The sequence below is a fragment of the Bombina bombina genome, chromosome 3 (genome assembly GCF_027579735.1).
Source record: "Bombina bombina isolate aBomBom1 chromosome 3, aBomBom1.pri, whole genome shotgun sequence".
Taxonomy (NCBI): domain Eukaryota; kingdom Metazoa; phylum Chordata; class Amphibia; order Anura; family Bombinatoridae; genus Bombina; species Bombina bombina.
The window spans coordinates 1,105,689,722-1,105,705,501 of record NC_069501.1 but is presented as its reverse complement, the minus strand read 5'-3'; the positions used below and the strand labels follow the sequence as shown (position 1 = coordinate 1,105,705,501).

General features: G+C 40.2%; 1 protein-coding gene across 1 annotated transcript in view; it reads left to right on the top strand.

The window, feature by feature from the left end:
* The window catches only part of PDS5B (PDS5 cohesin associated factor B), an 890,287-nt gene that overhangs the window by 294,450 nt on the left and 580,057 nt on the right, over positions 1 to 15,780 (top strand). The window contains exon 8 of the mRNA XM_053708457.1: positions 12,288 to 12,428. Coding sequence (XP_053564432.1) covers positions 12,288 to 12,428 — 141 coding nt within the window. The remainder of the gene's footprint in view (positions 1 to 12,287; positions 12,429 to 15,780) is intronic.

Genomic DNA, 15,780 nt, shown 5'->3' with positions numbered 1-15,780 from the left:
CCAACCCTCGGCCATCAGTGGCCCAGTGCATGAAGGTAATTGGATTGATGGTGGCGGCAATGGACATCATTCCGTTTGCTCGTTTTCATCTCAGGCCACTACAGCTGAGTATGCTCAGACAGTGGAATGGAGATTATGCAAATTTGTCTCCTCAGATAGATCTGGATCAGGAGACAAGAGACTCTCTTCTTTGGTGGTTGTCTCAGGATCATCTGTCCCAAGGGACGTGTTTTCGCAGGCCCTCATGGGTGATAGTGACGACGGACGCCAGCCTTCTAGGTTGTGGTGCAGTCTGGAATTCCCTGAAGGCTCAGGGTGTGTGGACTCGGAGTCTCTTCTCCCAATCAATATTCTGGAATTGAGAGCAATATTCAATGCGCTTCAGGCGTGGCCTCAGTTGGCTTCGGCCAAATTCATTCGCTTTCAGTCCGAGAACATCACGACTTTGGCGTACATCAATCATCAGGGTGGAACAAGGAGTTCCTTAGCGATGACAGAAGTATCCAAGATAATTTGTTGGGTGGAGGCTCACTCTTGTTATCTGGTAGCAATCTTCATCCCAGCAGTGGACAACTGGGAAGCGGACTCTTTAAGCAGAGAGACGTTTCATCCGGAGGAGTGGGAACTCCATCCGGAGGTCTTTGCCACTCTGATTCTCAGATGGGGCAGTCCGGAATTTGATCTGATGGCGTCTAGTCAGAATGCCAAGCTCCCGAGATACTGATCCAGGTCAACGGATCCTCAGGCCGAACTGATAGATGCCTTGACAGTGCCTTGGTCGTTCAACCTAGCTTATGTGTTTCCACCGTTTGCTCTCTTCCACCGGGTGATTGCTCGGATCAAAGAGGAGAGGGCTTTAGTAATTCTTATCGCGCCTGCGTGGCCTTGCAGGACTTGGTATGCCGATCTAGTGGAAATGTCCTCTCTGCCACCGTGGAAGCTTCCATTGAGGCAGGACCTTCTAATTCCGGGACCCTTCCAACACCCGAATATAGTTTCTTTCATGTAATTAGCAAGAGTCCATGAGCTAGTGACGTATGGGATATACATTCCTACCAGGAGGGGCAAAGTTTCCCAAACCTCAAAATGCCTATAAATACACCCCTCACCACACCCACAATTCAGTTTTACAAACTTTGCCTCCGATGGAGGTGGTGAAGTAAGTTTGTGCTAGATTCTACGTTGATATGCGCTCCGCAGCAAGTTGGAGCCCGGTTTTCCTCTCAGCGTGCAGTGAATGTCAGAGGGATGTGAGGAGAGTATTGCCTATTTGAATGCAGTGATCTCCTTCTACGGGGTCTATTTCATAGGTTCTCTGTTATCGGTCGTAGAGATTCATCTCTTACCTCCCTTTTCAGATCGACGATATACTCTTATATATACCATTACCTCTGCTGATTCTCGTTTCAGTACTGGTTTGGCTTTCTACAAACCTGTAGATGAGTGTCCTGGGGTAAGTAAATCTTATTTTCTGTGACACTCCAAGCTATGGTTGGGCACTTTATTTATAAAGTTCTAAATATATGTATTCAAACATTTATTTGCCTTGACTCAGAATGTTCAACTTTCCTTATTTTCAGACAGTCAGTTTCATATTTGGGATAATGCATTTGATTTAATCATTTTTTCTTACCTTCAAAAATTTGACTCTTCCCTGTGGGCTGTTAGGCTCGCGGGGGCTGAAAATGCTTCATTTTATTGCGTCATTCTTTGCGCGGACTTTTTTGGCGCAAAAAATTTGTTTCCGTTTCCGGCGTCATACGTGTCGCCGGAAGTTGCGTCATTTTTTGACGTTATTTTGCGCCAAAAATGTCGGCGTTCCGGATGTGGCGTCATTTTTGGCGCCAAAAAGCATTTAGGCGCCAAATAATGTGGGCGTCTTATTGGCGCGAAAAATATGGGCGTCGCTTTTGTCTCCACATTATTTAAGTCTCATTTTTCATTGCTTCTGGTTGCTAGAAGCTTGTTCTTTGGCATTTTTTTCCCATTCCTGAAACTGTCATTTAAGGAATTTGATCAATTTTGCTTTATATATATGTTGTTTTTTCTCTTACATATTGCAAGATGTCTCACGTTGCATCTGAGCCAGAAGATACTACAGGAAAATCGCTGTCTAGTGCTGGATCTACCAAAGCTAAGTGTATCTGCTGTAAACTTTTGGTAGCTATTCCTCCAGCTGTTGTTTGTATTGATTGTCATGACAAACTTGTTAAAGCAGATAATATTTCCTTTAGTAAAGTACCATTGCCTGTTGCAGTTCCTTCAACATCTAAGGTGCAGAATGTTCCTGATAATATAAGAGATTTTGTTTCTGAATCCATAAAGAAGGCTATGTCTGTTATTTCTCCTTCTAGTAAACGTAAAAAATCTTTTAAAACTTCTCTCCCTACAGATGAATTTTTAAATGAACATCATCATTCTGATTCTGATGACTCTTCTGGTTCAGAGGATTCTGTCTCAGAGGTTGATGCTGATAAATCTTCATATTTATTTAAAATGGAATTTATTCGTTCTTTACTTAAAGAAGTACTAATTGCTTTAGAAATTGAGGATTCTGGTCCTCTTGATACTAATTCTAAACATTTGGATAAGGTATTTAAAGCTCCTGTGGTTATTCCAGAAGTTTTTCCTGTTCCTAATGCTATTTCTGCAGTAATTTCCAAAGAATGGGATAAATTGGGTAATTCATTTACTCCTTCTAAACGTTTTAAGCGATTATATCCTGTGCCGTCTGACAGATTAGAATTTTGGGACAAAATCCCTAAAGTTGATGGGGCTATTTCTACCCTTGCTAAACGTACTACTATTCCTACGTCAGATGGTACTTCGTTTAAGGATCCTTTAGATAGGAAAATTGAATCCTTTCTAAGAAAAGCTTATCTGTGTTCAGGTAATCTTCTTAGACCTGCTATATCTTTGGCTGATGTTGCTGCAGCTTCAACTTTCTGGTTGGAAACTTTAGCGCAACAAGTAACACATCATGATTCTCATGATATTATTATTCTTCTACAGCATGCTAATAATTTTATCTGTGATGCCATTTTTGATATTATCAGAGTTGATGTCAGCTTTATGTCTCTAGCTATTTTAGCTAGAAGAGCTTTATGGCTTAAAACTTGGAATGCTGATATGGCTTCTAAATCTACTTTACTTTCCATTTCTTTCCAGGGTAACAAATTATTTGGTTCTCAGTTGGATTCCATTATTTCAACTGTTACTGGTGGGAAAGGAACTTTTTTACCACAGGATAAAAAATCTAAAGGTAAAAGCAGGGCTAATAATCGTTTTCGTTCCTTTCGTTTCAACAAAGAACAAAAGCCTGATCCTTCATCCTCAGGAGCAGTTTCAGTTTGGAAACCATCTCCAGTCTGGAATAAATCCAAGCCAGCTAGAAAGGCAAAGCCTGCTTCTAAGTCCACATGAAGGTGCGGCCCTCATTCCAGCTCAGCTGGTAGGGGGCAGGTTACGTTTTTTCAAGGAAATTTGGATCAATTCTGTTCACAATCTTTGGATTCAGAGCATTGTTTCAGAAGGGTACAGAATTGGTTTCAAGATGAGACCTCCTGCAAAGAGATTTTTTCTTTCCCGTGTCCCAGTAAATCCAGTAAAAGCTCAAGCATTTCTGAAATGTGTTTCAGATCTAGAGTTGACTGGAGTAATTATGCCGGTTCCAGTTCCGGAACAGGGGATGGGGTTTTATTCAAATCTCTTCATTGTACCAAAGAAGGAGAATTCCTTCAGACCAGTTCTGGATCTAAAAATATTGAATCGTTATGTAAGAATACCAACGTTCAAGATGGTAACTGTAAGGACTATCTTGCCTTTTGTTCAGCAAGGGAATTATATGTCCACAATAGATTTACAGGATGCATATCTGCATATTCCGATTCATCCAGATCATTATCAGTTCCTGAGATTCTCTTTTCTGGACAAGCATTACCAGTTTGTGGCTCTGCCGTTTGGCCTAGCTACAGCTCCAAGAATTTTTACAAAGGTTCTCGGTGCCCTTCTGTCTGTAATCAGAGAACAGGGTATTGTGGTATTTCCTTATTTGGACGATATCTTGGTACTTGCTCAGTCTTTACATTTAGCAGAATCTCATACGAATCGACTTGTGTTGTTTCTTCAAGATCATGGTTGGAGGATCAATTTACCAAAAAGTTCTTTGATTCCTCAGACAAGGGTAACCTTTCTGGGTTTCCAGATGGATTCAGTGTCCATGACTCTATCTTTAATAGACAAGAGACGTCTAAAATTGATTGCAGCCTGTCGAAACCTTCAGTCACAATCATTCCCTTCGGTAGCCTTATGCATGGAAATTCTAGGTCTTATGACTGCTGCATCGGACGCGATCCCCTTTGCTCGTTTTCACATGCGACCTCTTCAGCTCTGTATGCTGAAGCAATGGTGCAAGGATTACACGAAGATATCTCAATTAATATCTTTAAAACCGATTGTTCGACACTCTCTAACATGGTGGACAGATCACCATCGTTTAATTCAGGGGGCTTCTTTTGTGCTTCCGACCTGGACTGTAATTTCAACAGATGCAAGTCTCACAGGTTGGGGAGCTGTGTGGGGATCTCCGACGGCACAAGGAGTTTGGGAATCTCAGGAGGTGAGATTACCGATCAATATTTTGGAACTCCGTGCAATTTTCAGAGCTCTTCAGTTTTGGCCTCTTCTGAAGAGAGAATCGTTCATTTGTTTTCAGACAGACAATGTCACAACTGTGGCATACATCAATCATCAAGGAGGGACTCACAGTCCTCTGGCTATGAAAGAAGTATCTCGAATTTTGGTTTGGGCGGAATCCAGCTCCTGTCTAATCTCTGCGGTTCATATCCCAGGTATAGACAATTGGGAAGCGGATTATCTCAGTCGCCAAACGTTGCATCCGGGCGAATGGTCTCTTCACCCAGAGGTATTTCTTCAGATTGTTCAAATGTGGGAACTTCCAGAAATAGATCTGATGGCGTCCCATCTAAACAAGAAACTTCCCAGGTATCTGTCCAGATCCCGGGATCCTCAGGCGGAGGCAGTGGATGCATTATCACTTCCTTGGAAGTATCATCCTGCCTATATCTTTCCGCCTCTAGTTCTTCTTCCAAGAGTAATCTCCAAGATTCTGAAGGAATGCTCGTTTGTTCTGCTGGTAGCTCCGGCATGGCCTCACAGGTTTTGGTATGCGGATCTTGTCCGGATGGCCTCTTGCCAACCGTGGACTCTTCCGTTAAGACCAGACCTTCTGTCACAAGGTCCTTTTTTCCATCAGGATCTGAAATCCTTAAATTTAAAGGTATGGAGATTGAACGCTTGATTCTTGGTCAAAGAGGTTTCTCTGACTCTGTGATTAATACTATGTTACAGGCTCGTAAATCTTTATCTCGAGAGATATATTATAGAGTCTGGAAGACTTATATTTCTTGGTGTCTTTCTCATCATTTTTCTTGGCATTCTTTTAGAATACCGAGAATTTTACAGTTTCTTCAGGATGGTTTAGATAAGGGTTTGTCCGCAAGTTCTTTGAAAGGACAAATCTCTGCTCTTTCTGTTCTTTTTCACAGAAAGATTGCTATTCTTCCTGATATTCATTGTTTTGTACAAGCTTTGGTTCGTATAAAACCTGTTATTAAGTCAATTTCTCCTCCTTGGAGTTTGAATTTGGTTTTGGGAGCTCTTCAAGCTCCTCCGTTTGAACCTATGCATTCATTGGACATTAAATTACTTTCTTGGAAAGTTTTGTTCCTTTTGGCCAGCTCTTCTGCCAGAAGAGTTTCTGAATTATCTGCTCTTTCTTGTGAGTCTCCTTTTCTGATTTTTCATCAGGATAAGGCGGTGTTGCGAACTTCTTTTGAATTTTTACCTAAAGTTGTGAATTCCAACAACATTAGTAGAGAAATTGTGGTTCCTTCATTATGTCCTAATCCTAAGAATTCTAAGGAGAAATCGTTGCATTCTTTGGATGTTGTTAGAGCTTTGAAATATTATGTTGAAGCTACGAAATCTTTCCGTAAGACTTCTAGTTTATTTGTTATCTTTTCCGGTTCTAGAAAAGGCCAGAAAGCTTCTGCCATTTCTTTGGCATCTTGGTTGAAATCTTTAATTCATCTTGCCTATGTTGAGTCGGGTAAAACTCCGCCTCAAAGAATTACAGCTCATTCTACTAGGTCAGTTTCTACTTCCTGGGCGTTTAGGAATGAAGCTTCGGTTGACCAGATTTGCAAAGCAGCAACTTGGTCCTCTTTGCATACTTTTACTAAATTCTACCATTTTGATGTATTTTCTTCTTCTGAAGCAGTTTTTGGTAGAAAAGTACTTCAGGCAGCGGTTTCAGTTTGAATCTTCTGCTTATGTTTTTCGTTAAACTTTATTTTTGGGTGTGGATTATTTTCAGCAGGAATTGGCTGTCTTTATTTTATCCCTCCCTCTCTAGTGACTCTTGTGTGGAAAGATCCACATTTTGGGTAGTCATTATCCCATACGTCACTAGCTCATGGACTCTTGCTAATTACATGAAAGAAAACATAATTTATGTAAGAACTTACCTGATAAATTCATTTCTTTCATATTGGCAAGAGTCCATGAGGCCCGTCCTTTTTTTGTGGTGGTTATGATTTTTGTATAAAGCACAATTATTCCAATTCCTTATTTTATATGCTTTCGCACTTTTTTATCACCCCACTTCTTGGCTATTCGTTAAACTGAATTGTGGGTGTGGTGAGGGGTGTATTTATAGGCATTTTGAGGTTTGGGAAACTTTGCCCCTCCTGGTAGGAATGTATATCCCATACGTCACTAGCTCATGGACTCTTGCTAATATGAAAGAAATGAATTTATCAGGTAAGTTCTTACATAAATTATGTTTTCTCTGCAATTGACTGCTTGGAGATTGAACGCTTGATTCTATCTAAGCGGGGGTTCTCTGATTCGGTCATTGATACTTTGATTCCGGCATGTTAGCCTGTTACTAGACAGATCTACCATAAAATATGGCGTAAATATTTTTATTGGTGCAAATCCAAGGGCTACACATGGAGTAGAGTTAGGATTCCCAGAATTCTGTCTTTTCTCCAAGAAGGATTGAAGAAAGGATTATCAGCTAGTTCCTTAAAGGGACAAATCTCTGCTTTGTCAATTTTGCTACACAAACGTTTGGCAGATGTTCTAGACGTTCAGTCTTTTTGTCAGGCTCTATCCAGAATTAAGCCTGTGTTTGGACCAATTGCTCCACCCTGGAGTTTGAATTTAGTTCTTAATGTTCTTCAAGGGGTTCCGTTTGAACCCATGCATTCCATATATATTAAGTTGTTATCTTGGAAAGTTTTGTTTTTGGTCGATATTTCTTCTGCTCGTAGAGTTTCGGAACTTTCAGCATTACAATGTGATTCGCCTTATCTTCCATTCTGATAAGGTGGTTTTACGTAACGAACCTGGATTCCTTCCTAAGGTTGTTTCTGATAAGAATATTAGTCAGGAAATCGTCGTTCCTTCATTGTGTCCTAACCCTTCTAAGAATGAGCGTATGTTGCATAACTTGGACGTGGTCCATGTCCTGAAGTTTTATTTACAGGCGACAAAGGATTTCCGTCAATCATCTTCATTATTCATTGTTTTTTCTGGAAAGCGTAGGGGTCAGAAAGCTACGGCTACCTCTCTTTCTTTTTGGCTGAAGAGTATCATCCGTCTGGCATATGAGACTGCTGGATAGCAGCCTCCTGAAAGAATTACGGCTCATTCTACTAGGGCTGTGGCTTCCTCATGGGCATTTAAAAACGATGCTTCTGTTGAACAGATTTGCAAGGCTGCGACTTGGTTGTCTCTTCACACTTTTTCCAAATTTTCCAAATTTGATACTTTTGCTTCTTCTGAGGCTGGTTTTGGGAGAAAGGTTCTTCAAGCAGTGTTGCCTTCCGTTTAGGTCCCTGTCTTGTCCCTGCCGTTTCATCCGTGTCCTATTGCTCTTGTAGAAGAAAAGGAAATTTATGCTTACCTGATAAATTTATTTCTTCTACGATATGACGAGTCCACGGCCCTCCCTGTCATTTTTTAAGACGAGTATATATGAGTATATATATATATATATATATATTATATTTTTTTTAAACTTCAGTCACCTCTGCACCTTTGGCTTTTCCTTTCTCTTTCTCTTCTTAACTTCGGTCGAATGACTGGAGGTGGAGGGAAGGGAGGAGCTATATATATACAGCTCTGCTGTGGTGCTCTTTGCCACTTCCTGTTAGCAGGAGGATAAATCCCACAAGTAAGGATGAAATCCGTGGACTCGTCATATCCTAGAAGAAATACATTTATCAGGTAAGCATAAATTTCCTTTTTGCTGTAACAGACTATTTACTTGTAAGGAATGTACAGTATTTTGCATTGCTGTGCAATAGACTACATTTGCTTGTACTGGAATTCTACAGTACTTTGCATATATGACACTCCAAATTTTTTATTGCTGTACAATTATCTATTTTGTTTAAAAGGAAAACTACAGTACTTTTCATATCTAGTACTTCAGTTTTATATTCCTGTGCAATAGACTGAATGTATAAATAAAAAGAGAGAAGCGCTCAACCTGGGAATGAACAATATCATAGTAGCTTGTTCTATGGCTAGTTGCCACCAAAGAAGCAGCCTCTCTTTGCTCAACATGTGCTTTTCACAGAGAATAACTTTCCTGAAGCATATCAGTCTGATCCTGACTTCACAGTACACTCCAGCCCCGAAATACCAGGCAATCCCTCTCTGAACGAGAGAAATGGCAGAACCCCAGACGTACGATTCAGCCTATTGTGGGCCTCGTCTGTGAGGTGTAGCCATATCCTCCTAGGCACACTAAGCAACGGATCCATGTCTGGATTCCCGCATCACACTTAGTTAGACTTCCCTAAGTGTCCTAATTTGCATAAATAAAAAGAGAGAAGCGCACAACCTGGGAACGAACAATAGCATAATAGCTTGTTCTATGGCTAGTTACCACCCAAGATGCAGTGTTTCTCTCGTTTAGAGAGGGATTGTCTGGTATTTTGGGACTGGACTGTACTGTGAAGTCAGGATCATACTGATATGCTTCAGGAAAGTTCTTTTCTGTGAAAGGCACATGTTGAGCAAAAAGTGGATGCTTCTTGGGTGGTAACTAGCCATAGAACAAGCTATTATGCTATAGTTCCCAGGTTGAGCACTTCTCTCTTTTTATCTATGCAAATAGACTAAATGTATCCAATACTACAGTATTTTACATTACTGTGGTATACATTTCTTAAGATAGGATATCCCATTTCTTGTATTTCTGTTTCAAATTTCTACTTTTTTATGTCAGATATAGTAATACTTTTGCATACCTCTCATTGTGATAGACTAGACAGGATATTCCTTATATTGGAGTTTCCTTTTTTGCTATTAAAGCACTGGTGTGGCTCTTAATCTCTACGCTCAGACATGGTTTCCTTTATTTTCTTATTGTTTCTATGTAACAATATGGATTAGCTCCATGTATGTTTGCTTTACTGTCTGTCTTTTCATCCTTACTGATCTGTTTCAGGTTAAGCTTTGCAGTTTAATTTTTTTGGGGATTATTTGCCTTTACAGTGTATACTATAAGGTGACACTAAAGGTTTTTTGTTCTTAGCCTTTATAATTCTTTTATAGGCCATTATTTTGAAGTTATGCTGGTTATGCCGCCTTTATGCATGGCCAGGTTTATACTTTCTGCAACTTTTAATCCACTTCAGATCTCTCACTACCCGTTGGGTAAGTTTAGGGACCCGTTGAGGAAAAAATAAAATAAATTAAATATGTTCCTCATACTATCCTTAGTTTTTTTTAATTCAGCTGGGAATGTATGCAGGCAATATTTGTCTATACTAACTCTGCGTGTGGGCAGTTTTAGTTTTTCTCTGTTCCAGTATTTGTCTAGGTACTGGACTAGTTTAGGTCTTGTCCCTCTTATGAGGGAAGTTCTTTTGGTTTCTTGTATACCAGATTGTCTGCTGTCCAAGGGCTTCTCTTCGGTGTGTGCAGAATCTAGTGAGCATTCCCATGTCAAGATGAAGCTACATCTTTATCTCTGTGGTTTTTTCTTTAGTTTCTAAACATACAGAGAGTCTTCTCTGGTTTATTTCTGATCTGACTGGAGGGATTATGTGTCCAAAGGTTTGTTCTCTTCCCCTACAAGGGCACTCCTTGTTGGGGTATTCACGTTTTGGTTGTCGTGAGTTTAGAGATTGTTTTTCTGTCCTGTGTTTTCAGTCACTCTCTCCTTTTAATGGTTATTTTGTTTTTTTATTTTGCTCTTATTGTTCTCTGTTGGGCAGAGATTAGGCAGTGTTCTATATCAACAGCTTCTTTTTCCTAGGGTCATCATCTGGGAAGCAGTGTATGGCAGTGCTCAGGTTCTAACCCAGAAAAGGTGGGCCATATATCTAGAATTTTAATATGTGGGTGTGCCATTGGGATCAATTTCTTTGATCTTTTGATGTCTTGTTGATCGGCACTCTCCTATTATCTGGGTAAGAGGTTGAGTGAACTGCTGGCTGAATGATAGCGCACCTGCAGTCCATTTTTCTTTCCTTCATGGAATTAGACTTTTTTTCCCAAGTGAATAAGTGTTTTTTTCCCTTGGAATCATTGATTCATTGGTTATTCTTTCTCTGTTTTGAATGGTTTTTGTTATTCCTTTTTTGAACTACTTAGTAGTGAATATTTTGGTTTTTCCCTACGCTCTTTAGTTCTTGGCTTCTTCAACACAATGCAATTTTTGTGAACTTTGTGTTCCTGCCTTAAGTATTTTCTATATATTTTTTACTTTAGTCTACCTTTTCTGGCTCTATACGATTCAGAAGACTGGCTTCTGTTGTATTTATCTTCTAGATGAAGTGTCTGCCTCACGTAGCTTATGTGGAGGCGAGTCTACAGTTACCTTTAAATAATTCAGTATTTTCCTTTTTCATGATCAAGAATCGTTTTCTGTAGGGCACAACCACAAGGTTACAGCTTGATCCTGTTTGCATATTATCAAGTTTTTAATTGTCTTAGGGGTGTTTTGCCTCAGCGAAGGCAGTTTTTGGAAGGAAGGTCCTTCACGTTATGGTTCCTGGTTAATAGGTGCCTGCCTTTTCTTCTTTCCCATCCGTTTATTTCCTTTGTGGATTTTACAGCTTGGGTATTAGTTTCCACAAGTAAGGATTTTCGTGGACTATCACCACCATAGAAATAAGGGATATTTAAAGGGACAGTATACACCAATTTTCATTTAACTGCATGAAATAGATACTTTTATAAAAAATAATATGCACAGAAATTGTTCTAAAAATCCAGTATAAAACAGTTTAAAAACTTACTTAGAAGCTCCCAGTTTAGCTCTGTTAAAAGGATTAGCTAGAAAACCCACTGAAAGTGGGAAATATTCAGACACCCCTCCCCCCTTCCTTTGCATATGAAAAGTCTCTTTACACAATCAGGAGCAAGCTGGAGTAGGTATATGTCGGTATTCTCATAAAACTTTGGGGCTTGGTTAGGAGTCTGACAATCAGCGCAATGTTATTTAAAAATAAGCAAAACTATACATTAAAAAAAAAAAGCTGTATAGGCTATATAAATGTATCATCTACAAAACATTTATGTAAAGAAAAATCTAGTGTATGTCCCTTTAAGCCTTTTGGTGTGGGGTGTCTTTGCCGCCTCCTGGTGGCCAGACAATGTAAAAGTAAGTATTTTCGTGGAACATCACCACCAAGAATGAAAGGAATTTTTCAGTTAAAGGGATATTAATCCCAAATTTTTTCATTCATGATTCAGATATAGCATGCAATTTTAAGCAAATTTCTAATTTACTTTTATTAATTTTTCTTTGTTACTTTGGTATCTTTATTTGAAAAAGCAATAATTTAAGCTTAGGAGCCAGCACATTTTTGTTCAGCACACTGGTTAGTGCTTGCTGTTTAGTGGCTACATTGCCTACACCAATTAGTAAGTGCTACCCAGGTGATAAACCAAAAATGGGCTGCCTTTTAAGCTTAAATTCCTGCTTTTTAAATAATACCACCAAGATAACGAAGAAAAATTAATAGGAGTAAATTAGAAAGTTGCTTAAAATTGCATGCTCTATGTGAATCATGAAAGAAAAAAATTGGGTTTATCCTTTTAAGAATACATTTAATAATTTTGTCTCCTAACAGTTTAATAAAACACTCCCCATGTCATGACATAGTAGTTTAATATGTTGCTATCCCAATGCTTCATATTTTAGACAATAAATATGTTTACTTTATTCCCAATTACAGTTTTTTAACCAGGTTCTCATGCTCGGGAAAACTTCAATTAGTGATTTGTCTGAACACGTCTTTGATTTGATATTGGAGTTGTATAACATTGATAGTCACCTGCTTCTCTCGGTTCTACCTCAACTGGAGTTCAAACTCAAGGTAAATATTAATTGTGGGCGTACTCATTGAAGTGTAAACTTTACTGTGCTGTCTGCCTGCCTGCCTATCCACACATACACTGCCATTATCTTCATGTTTTTGTGTAAATTACAATCTCACACTTTCTCACTTTTTCACACTTTCTTTCTCACTCTCTCTCACTTTTCTCCAACATAGGTGTGTCCGGTCCACGGCGTCATCCTTACTTGTGGGATATTCTCTTCCCCAACAGGAAATGGCAAAGAGCCCAGCAAAGCTGGTCACATGATCCCTCCTAGGCTCCGCCCACCCCAGTCATTCTCTTTGCCGTTGTACAGGCAACATCTCCACGGAGATGGCTTAGAGTTTTTTAGTGTTTAACTGTAGTTTTTCATTATTCAATCAAGAGTTTGTTATTTTCAAATAGTGCTGGTATGTACTATTTACTCAGAAACAGAAAAGAGATGAAGAATTCTGTTTGTATGAGGAAAATGATTTTAGCAACCGTAACTAAAATCCATGGCTGTTCCACACAGGACTGTTGAGAGCAATTAACTTCAGTTGGGGGAACAGTTTGCAGTCCCTTGCTGCTTGAGGTATGACACATTCTAACAAGACGATGTAATGCTGGAAGCTGTCATTTTCCCTATGGGATCCGGTAAGCCATGTTTATTACGATTGTAAATAAGGGCTTCACAAGGGCTTATTTAAACTGTAGACTTTTTCTGGGCTAAATCGATTGATTATTAACACATATTTAGCCTTGAGGAATCATTTTATCTGGGTATTTTGATATAATAATATCGGCAGGCACTGTTTTAGACACCTTATTCTTTAGGGGCTTTCCCCAAGCATAGGCAGAGTCTCATTTTCGCGCCGGTGTTGCGCACTTGTTTTTGAGAGGCATGGCATGCAGTCGCATGTGAGAGGAGCTCTGATACTTATAAAAGACTTCTGAAGGCGTCATTTGGTATCGTATTCCCCTTTGGGTTTGGTTGGGTCTCAGCAAAGCAGATACCAGGGACTGTAAAGGGGTTTAAAGCTTAAAACGGCTCCGGTTCCGTTATTTTAAGGGTTAAAGCTTCCAAAATTGGTGTGCAATATTTTCAAGGCTTTAAGACGCTGTGGTGAAAATTTGGTGAATTTTGAACAATTCCTTCATGTTTTTTCGCAATTGCAGTAATAAAGTGTGTTCAGTTTAAAATTTAAAGTGACAGTAACGGTTTTATTTTAAAACGTTTTTTGTACTTTCTGATCAAGTTTATGCCTGTTTAACATGTCTGAACTACCAGATAGACTGTGTTCTGAATGTGGGGAAGCCAGAATTCCTATTCATTTAAATAAATGTGATTTATGTGATAATGACAATGATGCCCAAGATGATTCCTCAAGTGAGGGGAGTAAGCATGGTACTGCATCATTCCCTCCTTCGTCTACACGAGTCTTGCCCACTCAGGAGGCCCCTAGTACATCTAGCGCGCCAATACTCCTTACTATGCAACAATTAACGGCTGTAATGGATAATTCTGTCAAAAACATTTTAGCCAAAATGAACCCTTGTCAGCGTAAGCGTGGCTGCTCTGTTTTAGTTACTGAAGAGCATGACGACGCTGATATTAATATCTCTGAAGGGCCCCTAACCCAATCTGAGGGGGCCAGGGAGGTTTTGTCTGAGGGAGAAATTACTGATTTAGGGAACATTTCTCAGCAGGCTGAATCTGATGTGATTACATTTAAATTTAAATTGGAACATCTCCGCATTTTGCTTAAGGAGGTATTATCCACTCTGGATGATTGTGAAAATTTAGTCATCCCAGAGAAACTATGTAAAATGGACAAGTTCCTAGAGGTGCCGGGGCTCCCAGAAGCTTTTCCTATACCCAAGCGGGTGGCGGACATTGTTAATAAAGAATGGGAAAGGCCCGGTATTCCTTTCGTCCCTCCCCCCATATTTAAAAAATTGTTTCCTATGGTCGACCCCAGAAAGGACTTATGGCAGTCAGTCCCCAAGGTCGAGGGAGCGGTTTCTACTTTAAACAAACGCACCACTATTCCCATAGAGGATAGTTGTGCTTTCAAAGATCCTATGGATAAAAAATTAGAAGGTTTGCTTAAAAAGATGTTTGTTCAGCAGGGTTACCTTCTACAACCCATTTCATGCATTGTCCCTGTCACTACTGCCGCATATTTCTGGTTTGATGAACTGCTTAAGGTGCTCGATAGTGACTCTCCTCCTTATGAGGAGATTATGGACAGAATCAATGCTCTCAAATTGGCTAATTCTTTCACTCTAGACGCCTCTTTGCAATTGGCTAAGTTAGCGGCTAAGAACTCTGGGTTTGCTATTGTGGCGCGCAGAGCGCTTTGGTTGAAATCTTGGTCGGCTGATGCGTCTTCCAAGAACAAGCTACTAAACATTCCTTTCAAGGGGAAAACGTTGTTTGGTCCTGACTTGAAAGAGATTATCTCTGATATCACTGGGGGTAAGGGCCACGCCCTTCCTCAGGATCGGCCTTTCAAGGCAAAAAATAGACCTAATTTTCGTCCCTTTCGTAAAAACGGACCAGCCCAAGGTGCTACGTCCTCTAAGCAAGAGGGTAATACTTCTCAGGCCAAGCCAGCTTGGAGACCAATGCAAGGCTGTAACAAGGGAAAGCAGGCCAAGAAACCTGCCACTGCTACCAAGACAGCATGAAATATTGGCCCCCGATCCGGGACCGGATCTGGTGGGGGGCAGACTCTCTCTCTTCGCTCAGGCTTGGGCAAGAGATGTTCTGGATCCTTGGGCGCTAGAAATAGTCTCCCAGGGTTATCTTCTGGAATTCAAGGGACTTCCCCCAAGGGGGAGGTTCCACAGGTCGCAGTTGTCTTCAGACCACATAAAAAGACAGGCGTTCTTACATTGTGTAGAAGACCTGTTAAAAATGGGAGTGATTCATCCTGTTCCATTAAGAGAACAAGGGATGGGGTTCTACTCCAATCTGTTCATAGTTCCCAAAAAAGAGGGAACGTTCAGACCAATCCTAGATCTCAAGATCTTAAACAAATTTCTCAAGGTCCCATCGTTCAAGATGGAAACCATTCGAACTATCCTTCCTTCCATCCAGGAAGGTCAATTCATGACCACGGTGGATTTAAAGGATGCGTATCTACATATTCCTATCCACAAGGAACATCATCGGTTCCTAAGGTTTGCATTCCTGGACAAACATTACCAGTTCGTGGCGCTTCCTTTCGGATTAGCCACTGCTCCAAGGATTTTCACAAAGGTACTAGGGTCCCTTCTAGCGGTGCTAAGACCAAGGGGCATTGCAGTAGTACCTTACCTGGACGACATTCTGATTCAAGCGTCGTCCCTTCCTCAAGCAAAGGC